An 18,215-nucleotide genomic window follows, 5' to 3' on the forward strand; every position below is an offset into this window, starting at 1 on the left:
AACACGTTAAGTAGAAACGATAGATTGTTGGCTATTAGTCTCATGTTGTGCAATGCTGTGGCTGCTAATAATAATAACATCTAAGTTTGTTTATTTAGCATCTGTAAATAAAGATATTTATTGAGAAAGCCTACATCCAACTTGATGTCAACATGTTTTCTGTCAGAGCCTTGGAATGTGTCCATCGATTAACGATTGTGAAGCATCAGAAGACGTATTAAAAGAAAAGCACAATTGTCAGTGATGGAAACTTGCAGTGTTGCTTTTCCTCCGTGTGTAGCCTATTTATGTAGCTGTGATGTTTGGACTGTTGGTTCAGTTTTTAAATTTCTTAAATTTACGGTTGTATGATTTAGAAATGACACTATCTTCACATATATTTATTTATATACATCTTTAAATAAATATGACATCCAAGAACTAAAATATGCCCAATATTATATTCCCAATTATAATAACATAGTTAAATAAATAAAAAAACATCCAAACTTAAAGACCACTGTGAAAAGTAGATTTGTTTTGGAAACTCCCATTTGTGTGACCTCAACATATTGAAAATACATTTGTTACATTTGTGAGATTAAATATAAAATATCATAAACATCTCACATCACAGATTTGCTTCCAACGCCCCAGAATAGTATGTAATTAATACATGAAGGTTCATTAAATGCATTCATATACAGATATTTATTTTTATTTGGATAGTAATATATACAGAGCGAGAATAACGCACACAACACAAGGAAGGTATTTTCAATTTAATTTTCTTTTAATATAATCTTATTTACATTGTATTTTTTCATAAATGTTTAGTACATAGTAAGTTACAATACTCTTGCATCCATTACACAGTGAACTCAGAACCTAGAAAATGCAGATTGAAATGGTACTGCTTAACAGTCTTCAATAATCAACCTACAACATATTTAGACGTCTTCCACATTGCTCGCTCATCATTTAGATATTTGATTTCATTCACTTTGTTGGAGGATCAATGGCTGCAAAGAGACTTTGTTCATTCATGGTGGTCTTGAGGACAGGGACTACTTTCTTCTAACATCCAGGCTATGGAGAATAAGAGATGGGCAGAGAGACCTCAGGGCCACAAAGAAAAAAAGGGTGAAATGGATGGTGAAACATGTACGAAAAGCTTATGAGATTTTATTATACATGTAACATGAAACCAAAAGAATTCCTGAAGCCGAGTCCTTCTCTCCATCCTCGTGGCTCATTTAGTTAAATATCCAGGTCATGCCCTCTGACCTCTCCATAACATCAGTAGAGTTAAGATATGAAAATTAGGGCCGGGACGATCTTTCCCTTTCACGTCGAATAAATGTAACATGGCATTTAAAACACCAACACACTTATCATACACTGACAAAAGTATTTCTTCCCAATGATATGAAAAAAAAAAAAAAAATAAAAAATTCAATAAAACCCACTTTGTGGATTACTTGAATTGCAAGTGAATTGACCCTTCAACTCTGGTAGAGGGGGTGATCAAGAGATTAGTGTGTGCTCTTTGCAGAGCAAATAGCAGCTTGGTCAGTAATCACTTAGTAATAAATAATAAAATATCAGAGTGGATCAGAGTGGTAGCAGATACAAACGGAAGAGACAAAAGGTTACCAAAACAGAAGAGCAGGCTCATTTGATCATTTTTACAGCGTAACCGGGTGCTATGCCTGACACACACACACACACACACACACACACACACACACACACACACACACACACACACACACACACACACACACACACACACACACACACGTTCTGGTACACGACAGTGGTTAAACATGAAGCATGAATACTACTCAATCAGCTCGTCAGACAGACAGACAGACAGACAATCAGTCTCCGCCTTGTTCTTCACACGTCTGAATTCAAGGTCTCTGTTCCCAGGCTCGCACGTGATTGGCCGATTCTGTCCTTTTTGACTCAAGTCAAATTTGCTGTGACGGTAGACATTCTGAAGAATGACATCATAGCTTGTTAAAACTGAAGGATAAAAATGCTGCTTCAAAACATCTGAAAATTTTTAAAATACTTTATTTTTTTGTCTGTTGTTTTTTCTTCTTCTTTTTAATCCTTTCCTCTCCCGCTGTGCTTCCTCCTTTAACCCCCAACAGTTCGGTGGTGAAGAGGTGGCAGGAGGCCGCGTGTTCCTTGTGATGCTCGGCCGCTCCGTATACTCCGTGTATACTTGATATTCTGCTGATGTCTGTGTGTATATATGTAAAAAGTCAAATAGTTTGTGTGCAAGTGCAAGCGCAAGTGTGACCGTGTGTACGTTGGTTTGTGGATCGGTCACTCCACAGCGAAGCCGCAGGTCTCCTCCACAGCCGTCAGCAGTTTCTCGTAGAGCTTCTCGTAAGACTCGTAGGGAGGGACGTCTATCCGGTTAAAACTAGGGACGGAAAAGGAAAAAATAGTTACATCAAAGCTGACTCTCCTGCTAATATGAAAAGAGAAACCTGCATCCTCTTCTGTTACGTGTCCTCACCATGTGTGAGCCTTGGGCAGGTTGTCTGTGTTGGCGTCTATCAAGTGGATGGTGAAGAGCCTTGGTCCTGCAGAACCTGTAGAACCTTACACACATACATTCTAGTTATCACTGCTCTACTCTGGTACACAGAACACTCTTCAGTCAACAAATAGTAAACGATCACATAAATTAGGTGATGCCTTCAATGTCATGCTAATGACACAACAGCACATTAAACTGTGTCTTCTAAAAAAGTGTGGATTAGCATTTGTACTTCTGCATTTTGTTGTTGTTGAGAATTAATTGAAAAAGATTTGAAAAATCAAAAAAAAAGAAAAAAAGAATGTTCTGCTTCTAGCACTCAAACTTCATGTTTGTCACACTGGTAGAATATATATCCCCACACTTAAATCTATGCAGAGAACATGTACATGAACATAGTCATTGATGTGAGTACAGTGTGTGTGTGTGTGTGTGTGTGTGTCTGAGTCAGTGCATGTCCCACCCTGCAGCGCTTTGAACCCTTGTAAAGGGACTCTGGTGGAGCCCGTGACGAACTGCAGGAGGCGTCCTCTCCTCTCCTCGCTGAAGGCCTCCACCGCCTGCCAGAACCACCGCACCACGTTGCTTTCACTTGTGCAGTGCTTCAGCCGCGTGTTCGTCTTCCAGTCCGCAAGATCGATCTTCCCCAGTCCACCGATGATCAACTGGAGGCGAGAGGTTTGAGGAAAGCGGGGCGGGAGGGTTGAGGGTGAAGAGGAATAAATTAAGAAGAAGCAAATGCTGGCATGGCAAACATAATGAATTAGGACTTAAAATAATAATATGGCAAGTGATGTACCTCAAGTTCTTTATGGTCGAAAGGTTTGAGGAGGTGCTGGGGGATGAGCTCACTGAATCCCTTCTGTAGAGCCAGAAACTGGGCTTCAATTCCACGCATAAACCTCCAGTTCACATAAAGCCTGAGGGAAAAAACACACACATCGTGCAGGCTAAATAACTACACTGTAATAAACTGGCAACAGCATTGTGCACAGTGGCTCTTTCTGCTGACAAGGCAGTATATCGTTTACCCTCTGTATCAAGGGCATAGTTCGGACAACACCCATATCTACGACGGCGCAACACTGTCTCACTCTCTCACCTGACGTATTCTTTTTTGTTGTCCTCAGTGACGGGGATATTGCGGCCATTAGGTTTGAGTTCATGTTGTAAGAACTTCCCAAAGGCATTGTGCTCCACGCAGAATGTGTGGTCGAGGACCGAAGTGATGTCGTTCTCTCTGCACGAAAAGCATGAGAACAAGTTAACACACACACACACACACACACACACACACACACACACACACACACACACACACACACACACACACACACACACACACACACACACACACAAAGCGCAGGAAAAAAAATATGAAAAGATCTAGTTCATGGTGTAAAAGCACTCTGCTGTCAGACTCGACTTGTGTGCCGGTGCGTTTGCTCACAATATCCACACGAGGCTCTTGTGCAACTCCGGGTCGGTGGTCTCCAGGTCGTTGAGCTGGATGGGTTTGCCTAGCAGCTGTTTGTAGAAGGGAAGCGTGAAGCTCCCGTTGATGTAGTGACCGTGAAAAACAGCCAGGCCCATCACGCGGCCCACAAAGTGGAAATATGACAGGTGGTCCTGAAAGAAGAGTCACACAGCCGGAGAGACATTCAGAGGCGGTCACATCGGATCACCTCACTCAGGTTGAGCGTGGAGTGCCGTGTGTGTGTGTGTGTGTGTGTGTGTGTGTGTGTGTGTGTGTGTGTGTGTGTGTGTGTGTGTGTGTGTGTGTGTGTGTGTGTGTGTGTGTGTGTATACACTCACAGGGTTGATGGAGGAGTCGGGGTTGATCTGTAGTGTGTAGATATTGTCTGTGGAGTACTGGAACAGGCCGTAATAGGGGTTCAACATTTCATGACACAGCAGGTACAGCCACTCCCTACAGACAACCACCACATTATTAACACATGTTAAAAACTCTCAGAGACACATTAATTAATCATTGAACAATGAGCAAAACTGCAAAATATATGATGTAGTCCCTGGGTCCGCTGAATTCCCCCCTTTTTTTTTTTTTTAAACCAGCAGCTCTAATGAACAGATGTAGCACTTTAACACATAGAGTTGCTTTACGTTGAATATTTCCTCCCTTGAGGAGACTCTGCAGCTGCAGGTTAAGTCCACTAACTGGACGTTAAGGAAATAAAACGTTCAAATTGACACAACCAAAAACAATGGCAGAAAAATAGGCTGTGGGAATTAGTCCATAACACTCCCTAAATTCTTGTTAAAGTATTTTTTAGCGATATGGCGTATTTTTGAGAAGCTGTAAATGAAGTGGGAATTTCATGTATAAAAATATAGACTTATGAATGTATACTTGAACTCTACTTAACAGGGGGATGGACTCATGGGATGTGGCTTATGAAAAAGCAATGCTTGGAAAAGTTTGCTGACAAACATGGATGTGTGCTCAGAGATGTGAGGTAGCATATTACCTGGCCACACCCCCATAGTCGAGGCCCTCCTCTCCTCTGAACTTCACCATCAGACGCTTCTTCAGGTCTTTGGGCCTCATCTTCATTATTTGCCGATATGACTCCTGATAGATAGATAGATAGATAGATAGATAGATAGATAGATAGATAGATAGATAGATAGATAGATAGAGATACACACACACACATTATCAGAAACCAAAAGGGACCCACAACACAGGCCCCTGATATCAGAGATGTTCTATTAAGCAGTTTATTATTATGCACATCAGTGCAGCTTTTGAGCTATTCAGAGAAAGACAATTTCTGGTTGTTGTGACTGGTGTATGAGTCGGGAGGAGTGTGTCTGCACCAATGTTTATTTTCTCAGGAGCTACCCACTCTATCCACACTGCTTTCATAGATCTATCTGCGTGAGCGAGACGGCAGCATGGTCTGGTTTTTGGAGAGACCCACCTCAAAGATCTCCTCCCGGGACACCTCTATGCGACAGTGTCCTGCTTGAGGCTGCTGCAAGGACAGCTCGTGGCGGAGCAGCTTTAACTTATGGACCAAGTCCCTCTCGTAGCGCGCCGCCACGTCTCCGTCTCCTCCGACTCCTCCGCCGACTCCTCCGCCTACCCCTTCCTCACCCCCCACATCCATCAGGGGAGCTTGTGAGGACTCCTTCGCTTGGGACTGCTGGCTGGAGGGGGGGAAGAAGAAGAGGAGGAGGAGGAGGAGGAGGAGGAGGAGGAGGAGGAGGAGGAGGAGGACAGGGAAGAGACAACATGACAGACTGTCAGTTGACAAAGACAGCAAAGAAAAAAAAGAGCAGTCCTAATCTAATTACAGACATTCGCTCAGAGCAGCTAAATCTACTACGATTCAGTGTAATCAGCAGCGCTGATGACTGTTAGTAGGTCATGTTCAGAAGCAGTCCGACTTCAGCATCACATCCGTGAGAGATTAGATTAACGACAGATTAGTCTTGAAACCACTTCTTTGGTATGCGTCATGGATGTCTGCCACCCAGGTGTTGATTGACTTTGCCATGAGTATGCGTGCGTGTACCTGATAATGGTGTGTAGGCGCGGGTCTGTGAACTGCGTGGTTCGGTTGTTGTGGTCCACAAAGTAGATCCGGCCCGACACCGTGCTCCGGACCTCCCAGCCCACTGGCAGCGGGCCAAGCTCCTCACAGCTCACACTGGCCAGGTCCCTGCACCGGTAACAAGTGAAGCAGACCGAGACTTCAACATGGGGAGGCCGCAGCCGTCAACCAGACCGGTCTCAGTATTGACCCCACATACTGTACGTTCTTAACCCCTCATACTGATCTGAGCCCAGGCGCCAGAGGACGAGGGAAACAACATGAGACTCTCTCTAAATCCTAAATCTGTTGGTGTGATTAGTGTAGAACAGAGTCAGGAGAGCATGGAGCAGGAGAACGGTGCATCAGGGAACAGCATGTAGTAAGCAAGTGGGGGCTTATTTTCATAAATTGCTGAATATATATTCAAATATGTAATTTCCCAGTCCCAATAGAATAACCCTTTAAATTGCAAAGCTTTACAAAGATGCAGTATAGTTGCTGAATAATCTAGAACGCATCCCATGTGTGGTGATTTCTCCTGTTCTTTCATTCTCTTATATTCTCAGCGTCTGCAGCTGCAACGACCTAGTTTGTCGGAGGGGTTTATTCAAAGTTCATTTTGTGTTTGGACTTGACTCGAGTGAAGTGAGGTGTGATCGTACCGCGGTATCCGAGGGTCGTGCCAGGTGCTGACGCCCGTCTGTGTGTGAAGGAAGTACACCTGGCCCTGCACTGTCGTACGTTGCTCTGTTTTAAAACAAAGAAGAAAGATGTCACGTGACTTTATAAATGCAACATGACATATTTAGAGATGTCTGAAAACGTCAAGAGGAGTGTGTGACTGACCATATCCCTCTGGCAGGTCAGGCGGTTGGTGCCCATGCGGTCTGTTCTGAGGGGTGTGGCCATGGCCTCTTGAGTCCTGCCCTCTGATTCGCTGCGTCTGAAGGCGGCCCTCCTGACCGGGTGAGTCGAGTCGACAGTTCCCGCCCCCCGCCGCCCCAGTGGGGTCAGAGTAGGGCAGCGGCTCTTCACTGAAACATCCCTCAAACACAGGCCTACAAAACACACAAGCACACATGCCACTGAAGTCACATATTCTCTGTTTTACTGAAGCAGCAACATCTGGCTCTGAAAAGTGAAGTGCCTTAAATATACACATTCTCTCTACTGGCCAGCAGGGGGCGACTCCTCTGGTTGTATAGAAATCTATGAGAAAATGACTACTTCTCACTTGATTTATCACCTCAGTAAACATTGTAAACATGGGTGTATGGTCTCAATCGCTAGATTCAAGTCTTCTTCAATACAACATTATGTTGATTTAGCAAATTATGGTTCAATTTAGAGATAAATCAGGGTATGCTTTAGGTCGTGGCTGCCTTGGGATTGACAGATTGGGAAAGAATCAAACAAATGGTTACTACGACTAAAGTGATCTTGCAACATGACAAAGCACCCAAAACAGGTCTCAGTCAAACTCCGCATGGGATCCCAACATGGCGAAGAAGAGCTGTATTAGCATCAGACTGAATTTAATCAGTTAACACAATTTTCACACCTGGTTTGCGTTACCTGCGATCGACAGTTGTCTCTACATTATACAGACGGATAAAACCTGAAACTAAATGAATAAATGCAACGACTGAATAGTGAATTGTATGCTAAGGACTTCACAGTCACCAGATCTTAACCCACTTATGAGCCAAATGTGGGAATATCTTTAATAATGTTAGCGATAAAGCCGTCAAGAAAATATCAACCAAAGTATTTCGAATTTTACTACATTTGAGGCTGATATTTGCAAAAGTATTTTAGTTTATTTTGTTGCTTCATTCAGAAAGCACAGACTTTGATGTTACCAGTAACTAAAACAAGACCATGGCTTTTCCTCATCTCTCTCTAAATGTTACAACTGAGAAAGCGATGCAGAATAATAATAATAATAATAATAACAGTTTCTCTTAGAGTTACTTTATAGCGCTGGCAGCACACACATCTGTCGACACACTCACCCATCGTTTTCTAACAGTCCTCTACAGTCCACCACGGGACCTCCGCTGCCGATGCGGTCTCTCGTCTGTAAGCTCACTGGAAACAAGCAGGTGGTAAAGGTCAGAGAGACGATGGGGCGACGCACGTGGTGAGACAAAGGTGACGCGTGGAGAGAGGCGACGGGGGTCATTTGCACCCATAATACATCTGCGTGTGTCCGGCCTTACCTACTATCTGCCCCCGCACCGCGTCACTGTCCGACGGGTTCAGCTTACATAGATCTAGACGCTGGTCTGGAAGAAGAGGGAAAAGGAAACGTGAACCAAAAGCTTTTCTTCTTTGATTAACGTCTGTGATTTGCATTTATGTGGGCGGAGACAAAAAAAGAAAAAGACAAGACTTACATCCTGTGTCTTTTAGCCTGCTGATGGCGTTGGAGAGCAGTCGTATGCAGCCCAGGAAGCCCGCCCCTTGTCGTTTATGGATCTTCTTGTGGTTCCATATGCTGATGGTGATGGAGTCTGTCTTTCCGATGTAGCTGAAAAACAGATGGAACATCCTCATGCGTCTACTCCATGTCTTTCAACGCAGTCTGGTATCAGTGTGAGCAATCTGAATTAATCTTTTATCACCCAACCACGAGATGAATAAAATAAACTTTGTGAGCTCAAACATAAAGTGTCCCTTACTGTAAGACGAGCCCTCATTTCTGTTTGAAGATAAAGGACCAAATCTTTTACTTGTATTGTATATAACCTTCTATTGAAAGAAAGCCAGTAAGAAAACATTCAAAAGGTGATGTCGTGCATCAGTGGTGGTGCGGGAGACTCACAGGTCATAGTGCTGATTCCATTTGGGGTCCAGTGTGCTCTTGACTGTGTCTGTAGAGTGGCATTGACCCGATCCGTCCACCACAACCTTGGCAAATGGATCTGGCAGGCCTGCAAATGAATTGTTCACATCCATCACATTGAATCGCAAAGAAGACGATATCTAAGTATTAGAAATATTGGCTTAAGCACTGTGTATAACATATCTCCATAAAAAAAGCTAAGCTTCTGCAGACATTTAGCAGATTTCTCTTCTTATCTGCACCATCACTGAGACCGGCCTGCTATTTGAAAAAGCTCTAACCCAATAACGGCATATTGTATTTGGTTGTTGGTGCATAATGTAATCATGTCATGGGGATGGACATGAAGACTTTTATCCTGGAGGTCTTAGGAATGTTATCGAGTGACAACAGGGCCAGTTTGCTTACAGTGTTGGTTTTGATGGCGCACACAGACCCCCATTGACACACATCATCTCATCATGTAAACCAATCGTCATAACGGAAGATTAATGCGCAATAATAAAAAAGGTACTTACGAAAGAAGTCTTTCTTAGCGAGGTTCTTGGCACATAATACTGCAAAAGAAACAATCATTATGAACAAAACTGCCACACACACAGATATGAAAATGATCCGGCTGTGTAGGCTGGTATAAATGTATGCTGGGGCACAATAAACTGTGTAGAGGAAGAATGCCCGTTTGGATTTAATATATGAATGCCAGAGGATGGTAATGAGCAGCACAAACTGATGTGACGTGCAGAGAATGAGCAGTAAAGTATAGGCTAGTGTCAGACACACACACACACACACACACACACACACACACACACACACACACACACAGAGACAGAGAGAGAGAGAGAGAGAGAGACAGAGAGAGAGAGAGAGAGAGAGAGAGAGAGAGAGAGAGAGAGAGAGAGAGAGAGAGAGAGAGAGAGAGAGAGAGAGAGAGAGAGAGGCAGGATGCCTTCTCTGCCACATCATCTATGTGGATCCAGGGAGCAAAGCTCACACTGACCCAGACCTCAAGAGTTTGTAAGTGTGTGATAAGTATTTAGTTTATTGTGTGTGTGCGCAAGTCCTCGCTAGTTATTTGCCAGGCGGCCTGTTTGGTGCGAGAGCTAGCAGATGTCATTCTAGGTCAGCTCAGGAAACACGGCTGTAAAACAAAACAAAAAAAAAAAAAACCACAAAAAAAAATAACCACACAACTCCAATAAACTAATTCTTAAAAACACAATCACAAAGCGTCTGTCACTAGTACAGGTCTGGATTATAGGGGCAGTGTAGACTGCTGTGTGTTTGTATTCAACGCTGAGGTAATGCACTCAAAGAGTGACTGCACCGTACGGTGTGATTGACGTGAAAACCACAATAATATTTACACTGCATGTCCAAATGAGCTCTAAATATCAGCTTTTAAGCCCACTGTTGGGGACCGTATGTGGCCGAAGAACGTGGACACAACATGAATTCACTCCAGGTGAAAGTAAGAAACTTAAATGGTTCTTGTTCAGCATCTTAAACCCCTTCCAGGCCACACTGATGAAGACCATTCTAAACCACTCTGTCTAAAGCAGATGGTTTGTTCTTTACACAATAGATTTGATAAGATATTGGAGGGAGGAAATCTATAAAATATTAGACAAACTTCCTCCTTGGTGTTTATGTGTGGGCGACAGAGCTATGGTACCGCCACGAGCTGGAGAAGAAGACACTTCTTGTGGCTGCAACAAACGGTGAACTACGGCTACCTTCTTTGGATAAAACATTATTCCATCGAACGTCACGGTACGGTTGTTGAACGTCAGTTTAGTGAGTCTATAAAAACAATGCCTAGGCTGGTTCCAACTGTTTAACTTCAATCTCTAATACAGCAGAACTCATTTCTAGAGCAGCAATGTAAAACCCGCATCATGTAACCCATGTTGGGTGAGGTAACAGCATGTTTTTTATGAATATCTTTGGCCCTATTTATCTGACATTCTCTTTCAAAATAACATGCTGACTAATGAGGGGGAATGTGTAACTATATCATGTCAATCAACTTCCTCAGTTAGATGGGAAAGAGGAGTGTTATCCAGAGCGTTAAGATTGGGTTTCATGCACTACAATTACAGCGGAATCAACTAGTCGTGGTAAATTACTCTGTTTTGATTATCAATGAGTCATCTGGTTATTTATTTTCAAGCCACACATTCCAACAGTTAATTGCTTTTTACTGTTTTAAATCATTCTAAATTAAATATCTTTATTTTCATTATTTATTACATGTTGATCAAATAAAGCAAGATATTTAAATGTCAACTAAGACTCAGGACAATTTTATTTATTCATTTTTTAATAAGATGATAGCCAGATTAATCAAGACAGTGATATGCTGACTAATCAATACTGAAAACCATTGTTAACTGCAGCCCTAAATATATAATCTATGCTAGGGTTGTATTGACAGGGATGAAGACTGGTGCTATTGTCTTGGCTCAGAGAAAACAAAAAGGCATCTATTGAAACGGGTCCCGACCGATTCGCTGCACCACCTGATCGTGGCTCTGAGGTCCACTTAAAAATCTGGCATGATCTGGTTTGGCCCAGACAGCCATCGAGGAAGTTAGTCAGCCAGTCAGCAGTTTAGGATGTGGTGACTGTGTGGTGGTGGAGATGTGTCTGGCGTGCCGCGGTTTCTTTCCTGTGATTAACCCGTGGAGAATGGCTGCAGGATATCCTTCCCTCTTCCTCATCGACCTCATCCATTCCTCCTCCTCCTGACTCAAACATTCCACACTGAGACTTCAGTTTTTCTACACACACACACACACACACACACACACACACACACACACACACACACACACACACACACACAAAGAAACACAGCTGGAGTGGGAGAGAATCAGGTTTCTAATTTGCCCCTGCTTCCTCTTTCAGACAGGCAGTAGAGGAAGAGCTTCTCTGTCACTGTCACAGCTCTGCTATCCCCCTCCCCTCTCATCCTCCAATCTAGACAAGGGACACTCCATTTTTCACCCCATCGATCTCTTTTTTTCTTTTTTTTACGCCTTTTGACCGGCTCTTCTGACGGACACTTTTTTTCTATGCATCTCAGGAAATTCCTCATTCTGCCAAGGTCACGGATGGTAAAGACACACACACAGCCACAGCTCAGCTGGTTCTCAATTTCCCCACTGCCGCTTTCTTTTTTGGCCTTTATGTCCTTTCTTTCTTTCTTTTTTTTTAAAAACCTGAGAGCTGGAGAGAGCCAGCGGGGGAAGAATTCTATTCATTCAATCTTGAGGGAACACAGTAGAAACAGAGCGAGGTAGATGGTGAGAAAGGGAGCTACCTCTGTGCAGCAGCTCCTCTAGCAATTTGAAGCACAACAGGTTTTAGCCCAATCAACCAAAAATGTAATTTAGCTGTACTCTTGCACCTTAAGCGCAGAGAGCACTTGCTGTTCTTCAGGTAATGACAGGAGCCATAAAACTGTAGACTAGGCTTAGAAGCTTGTTAAAGCTTCTTAAATCAAACATAATGGTCCCGTTCTGTGGATCCATTCATTGCCACGGTGCAACTATCTGTTCATTGAAATCAATAGAAAAAGGAGCGTTCCAGAGGGAACTCACAGGTTTACAAGTGAAGTAGATCTGACCCATGTGAGATTACAACGATGTCACTTCCTGTGTAACCTTCTCCTCCTCTCAGCAAAACAAAAGCAGCAAATATCTCACCTACTTAATAACACGTCGTGCACCGGCATCTAAACACACACACGCACACAGGACCTTCAGCCAACTGCCACACAGATACACAAAAGTAGTTTTGTATTTTTTAAATGCACTGTATATATCTCTCTCGGCGATCGCTTGTTTGAGCAGTGGAGTCCCGTTTACAGTCTCTGCATTCTCAATTCCTGCATTTATTTTGTGTGCGCTTTTGTAAGTGTGTGTTTCTGCACAAGCTGCCGGCTCAATAAGTGAGAGGATTAGGAGTGCTTATGCTGCTTTCTAAGTAAGCATGATTTCTCCTCCCCTTTCCTCCCTCACTCTCTTTTAAACTTGAGCTGCCTTTTGTGTTCCTTCTTTTTTTATTGCGTTCCCCCCCCTTAGTTATTTCTCATTCTTCCACTCCTCGGCCCTGTCATCAGCTCCCTCCCTCCCTCTCTTGAGTCTCTTAAGTCACCTGCTGCCCTGATGCAGCCCTGTACTGCCACTGTGTTTAATCAGACTACCTGGCAACAAAATCTGATTAGCACGTATCGCTTCTGTGGGGAAATTGACATTATGCTGAATCACTGATTCTTTCATTCATTAGAAGGTGGTTGTTTTTTTTCGCAATAAAGCTCATTCATTGCCGAACAATAACACTATTTTTTCTACTATTTGACAACCCAAATTAAAACAAGCAAACCTTTATCAAATGATGAAGAGACAATATTTCCAGCACGTGACAGCGTTTTATATACTTCAAAAAGGAATTAGGTTCAATAGACAGACCCAAACCAGACGAGGAAAAAGCAAAGGCTTCTTCATAAAGTCAAACAGTATCCATCCACATCTCATTAGATCGTGAAACCTAAAGCTAATGCAACATGTTTCTTAGAGCACTTCCACTACAGCTAACTTAAGCGTACCCACAGAATCCCCTCTTGGCTAACTAAAACACGTCTATATAAACCCAACGCAGTCTCTGAAATCTAAGCTTGTCTGGTCTTCGTCCGTCTCCCGGCCACAGAGACACAGAGGCCTCTCTGGTGTGGCCCAAACAACCCCTCTCTCTCTCTCTGACAGACCAAACACACTGCGGGCCAGACAGGCAGCATTGCTCTCCCATTGGCTCATTGCACATTCCTCACCCAATTAGAATTCCACTCATACCTGTGGGGGCGGGGCACAGTCAGGGGCAAAAAAACCTCTGTTTGCATCTAAGCTGAAGTAACGAGTGTCTGGTTCACACAAAAACAAAAACACACCCTCCACAGTCTAACACACCCATACACACGTTCACTACTGTCTGATTGCATGTCGATTTTCACCAAAATCATGCGTTACTGTTATTCTACCAGATTACTTATAATGGATTTACTATGTTAGTACTGAATTACACTGATGGATGGTAGAACTTTAACTGCATTTCTTTTAACTAACGATTACTTTCAAAGTCAATGTATCTATCAATTATTGTCTGGTTTAATCCATTAATTGATTGGTCTATAAAATGTCAGCAGATAATGAATCAGACCGAGCAAATTGTGACGTCCGGACATGTGTTGTTGTGTCTGTCAAACAGTCCAAAGATTTTCAGTTTATTATCATAGAAGACTAAGAAATCCAAACAATGTTCACATCTGAGAAGCTGTAGCCAGTCCATATTGTCCACGTTCGTTAGAGGAAAGGACCCTTTTGAATTTTGTCTTATTGATGTCTGTATAATATCTTTTTAATGTTGTGTTTTTGGGAAGAGTTTTTCATAGAGGGCTTGGAACTGGACCAGGAACTGTTGCGAGTCTGGATCACCAAGTACGACACTGTACGTGATACCGGCCGGTGAAGATAAACTTACACTGAAATGGGGCAAAACAAAGGTGATAAGCGAAGAAGTGTGTCCGATCTGTGAGCGCTGTCTCGCCCAAAATGATAAATGCTCTCCTCTCTTGAAATCCATTTTCAGAAAAAATAAAGGACAGAGTAGGAAAAAATAAACAGACAGCAAGTGACACGGCATAGCAATTAAGAAAGCACTTTTACATCCATCACAACCATACACTCGCTGTGCACTCCTGTGTGAATACAAAACCACGAGAAGTCTTTAGTCTACCAGCAAGCAACATTCTGGTGTGTGTTTTGCTCAACTTTGAACCAGAAGAAGGACCAGGCGTCTGCCCAGCGGCACAGAGTGGTCATTTCCATTTGAATGGAGGCCCCTGGGTGCACAGTGGGGTTACATTAGCTACAGTAAAAACCATTGTTCCAGCTGTGTGTGTGTGTGTGTATGTGTGTGTGTGTGTGTGTGTGTGTGAGTGAGAGAGAGAGAGAGAGAGAAAGAAAGACTCATGTGTGCCCTACAGAGGAAAGCCTGACCCCCAAAAACGAACAAAAATATTTGAGTTGAGTAGCGTTACAGGATGTCCCAAAAAAGAGCAAACGTGTCAAGCTTTTCTGGGTAAGGATAAGTTTAACGAGCCAGACATTTGTCTTGCTACAGCTGACACAGCAGCGAAATGCCACTCATTGGTCGTGGGTAACCTCAGCTAGCATTGTCAAATCTACCGAGATGGTTTTCAGAGAGGCTGCGGTTCGACAGTAGCTTTCATCCCGGGTACAGAGCGATGGATTCGGCTGGTCAACTCAAAAAAATGGGTGTAGCTAGCAAGCGTTAGCGGTCAACGTTGACTACAATGTTACTAGAAGCTAACGCTATAGCTGGCTAGGAAACAAGTGTTAGCAATGGATAAAGTTTATAAACGTAGGTTTTAAAAGAGTCATGTTTCCATTGACCAGTTAGCAGCCGACTAGCCGGTTGTCTTCACTGTAAAAAAAACCCACATGATAGTGAATAGCTTCTCGACTGTCCTCTCGGTGATGTGGTTAGCACCTAAGCTAACAAGCTAGCACTTGTGCCGCTGTGTTTGCCACACAAAAACCGGATGTTTGGGCAAACAGCAGAGCCGAGAGCCCCAGAGACACTTCGTTGAGTCGTGTTAGGTTCGCTAACAGCAACACGTTATAAAACGCGGTTCATAGATGAAACATTTAGCTTCAGTTAAAACATGCACCGTAAGCGCTTTCTTTTCGGTGTCGTTTTTTTTTACCTGTCAGTCGGATTTTGATGCTGGACCCGTTCCTCCGAGTCCCAGGATTCGACATCACTCCGGGAAAAAACGATCACACAAACTTCCCGTCGGAGCCCCCCCAAAAAACACCGTTTCACCACTTAATGGGAACGCGAATAACTTAAGTTTAAAAACATGCGGTTTGCCTTTGTTTTCCTCACAGGTAAAAATGTATTATTTCATCGCAAAGTCCAGCTCTCTTTCGAAATCCAACAACACGGGAGAGCATTTTCGGGCAGGCTCAAGCACGTACTGACGTCACGTCCTTAACGGGTATTACGTTACGAGCTCGCGTCCGAGAAGCGTGGGCGTGCCCGTAAATATCAGATTATTTTATATTCAGACCTTCAGTTTTGCTTTTATTTTAGCTAGGCTACTGTAGCCTACATTAAAGAACGACCCCCCCCCCCCCCGATTGTTTATGCTTATTTGCAGAAGTTAACCATGTCTATTATGTCTTAATGATTTACAAACAAGAAATGCAATGTGATAATAAACAGAGAAATCAATAATCATATTTTGTTTCTTTGACATGTACTATGAGTGTTTTCTGCTTTCTTCCATCCCCCCAAAACGTCTTTAATAACACCAGCCCCTGGTTAGATATTAATCTGTCTGATATTAAACATCACTATTACATAGAAAATAAAAGGATGTCCATGAGATAAGAAAGAAGATGTTATGCATCCTTTTATGGTTATTCTATTTTTTTCCACATGATCTCTTGCAATCTCACAACCCTCCCAAGCCTCTGATTTCCATTTCTTATTTATATTCAGAGTTTTCGATTATTTAACTGCTCCATGAAAATAAGCCCATAATAGCAATACAATTGTAGGCATAATCAGAACCAACATTTAATCAGCAAGTATAGTAGTCCTGCTGTTAGCAAAGGGAATTAATTTGATAACTCAATCAACATAGCGTCTGCAGAAAGCTCCAACATACAGAATCACTTTTGAAATGGCAGAGAACTCACAAGCTTCATCCAACAGGTTTGTGATCAGAAAGATCAAAGATGAGCAACAATAAGACCACATGAAAGTGGTTTTAGTGGCCTGTTGGATTAAAAACATTGGTGTTTGACAGAGTCTTGATTTAAATTAAATGAGGGCACACGGTAGATGTGCCTGCACCCAAAAAGAGTTCATTCATCTCACAGGCTGAGTCTTTGTTCCAAAATCTGTGTTGAAAGTTGATTATTACTGACTTCTCAAGTTAAAAAATTCAACGCTGTTTTGAAGCTCCTTGACTCAGGAGCCGACTCACAACAGTGGACAGCAAAATTGGTCAACTCAGCGGTACATTTGGGGTTTATTCCCAGCACACAGTTTACAGATCTTAATTTAGTAGATCAACAGTCTAATGAAAAATCTGCAGCACTGACACGCTGCAGTCAAGCTATCGGCGCTGTGAGGCTGTGCTTCAGAACAACAAGTCCTCAAGCAGAATGCTAACATTCTAACAGTTACAACGGTGACCGTGGCTAGGTGGAGAGCAGGGCCGCCTTTCAGTCAGAGGGTCGGTAGTTCGACCCCCTGCTCTGCTAGTCTCATGTCAATGTGTCCTTGTGCAAAACACTTAACCCCAAAATGTCTCCCGTAGCTGCGTCTACGGTGTAGATAGATACTGAATTGTAAGTTGCTTTGGATGAAAGTGTCTGCTAAATGAATGTAATATGATGTCTTTTGTTAATTAACACAAAGGGGTGGCTGATGGGAGTTACACTAGTTTGGCAGCTATTTGGTCACATAGCAAAGTATTTGAAAATAAAAAAAATGTGACCGATCCATCCAATAGTTGTTGCATGGCTAAAAAAAATCAATGCGTGGATAATAATACAGGTGCACTGTTGACCTGAATAACTAACTACTCTTACAGGTAGTTAGTTCTTAATTGTTGTAGTTTTCAACAAGCATTTAAATACAACATCATTGAGTAGTCTGTAGTTTAAACTGCAATTATGCACAATTACAATTATGGTGATAATGAAGATGAGGCTATCACCCAAGAATGCAGATGTGACATCAATTCAAGATGAAGTTAATGCCTTAATTTATCTGCAATGATATGCTGCGCTTCACAAAATGTGTGTCAGGATTGTAAAGTACAGTCTGCTGAAGGCTGAGGGAGAGCTGGGTGGGCAGGGATAATGGCTGGAGGGATTTGGCTGCATGGCTGCAGTATTAGCTGGTGGAACAATGGACCCTCTCACCAGCCTGTTTACAAGACACAGTAAATCCACATAAGCAGTGAAACGGCTCATGGGACACCACTCACTTCCAGAAGCTAGGCTCTCACACACACACACACACACACACACACACACACACACACACACACACACACACACACACACACGCTCATAAAGGCAAGGGATACAGGTGGAAGGGATGATTTGAAGATCTTTCAGTCTTATTTTTTAGTTTTAGTCTCTTCTTCCCACTTTCT

The 18,215-nt window shown here is 42.9% G+C and overlaps 1 protein-coding gene across 2 annotated transcripts; it reads right to left on the reverse strand.

Moving 5' to 3' along the window:
• Positions 1-751: 751 nt before the first annotated feature.
• On the reverse strand, positions 752-15,995 carry smurf1 (SMAD specific E3 ubiquitin protein ligase 1). Of its 2 annotated transcripts, none has more exons than XM_068718356.1 (18): positions 15,744-15,995; positions 9,469-9,507; positions 8,930-9,038; positions 8,502-8,635; positions 8,325-8,390; positions 8,118-8,193; positions 6,949-7,160; positions 6,765-6,849; positions 6,082-6,228; positions 5,485-5,713; positions 5,029-5,132; positions 4,355-4,469; positions 3,990-4,168; positions 3,642-3,779; positions 3,339-3,459; positions 3,003-3,204; positions 2,516-2,591; positions 752-2,419 (listed from the first exon to the last, which is right to left on the reverse strand). In XM_068718356.1, the coding sequence occupies exons 1-18, from the start codon at positions 15,796-15,798 to the stop codon at positions 2,320-2,322; spliced, it is 2,187 nt and encodes a 728-aa protein (XP_068574457.1). In that variant the 5' UTR covers positions 15,799-15,995; the 3' UTR covers positions 752-2,319. The 2 variants fall into 2 exon arrangements, with proteins under 2 accessions (XP_068574457.1, XP_068574456.1); XM_068718355.1 differs by having other exon boundaries at positions 2,516-2,600.
• Between the last annotated feature and the right edge of the window lie 2,220 nt (positions 15,996-18,215).

Source organism: Cebidichthys violaceus, unplaced genomic scaffold, assembly GCF_023349555.1.
Source record: "Cebidichthys violaceus isolate CVI_PGR_0920_01 unplaced genomic scaffold, fCebVio1.0.p SCAF_23, whole genome shotgun sequence".
Classification (NCBI taxonomy): Eukaryota; Metazoa; Chordata; class Actinopteri; order Perciformes; family Stichaeidae; genus Cebidichthys; species Cebidichthys violaceus.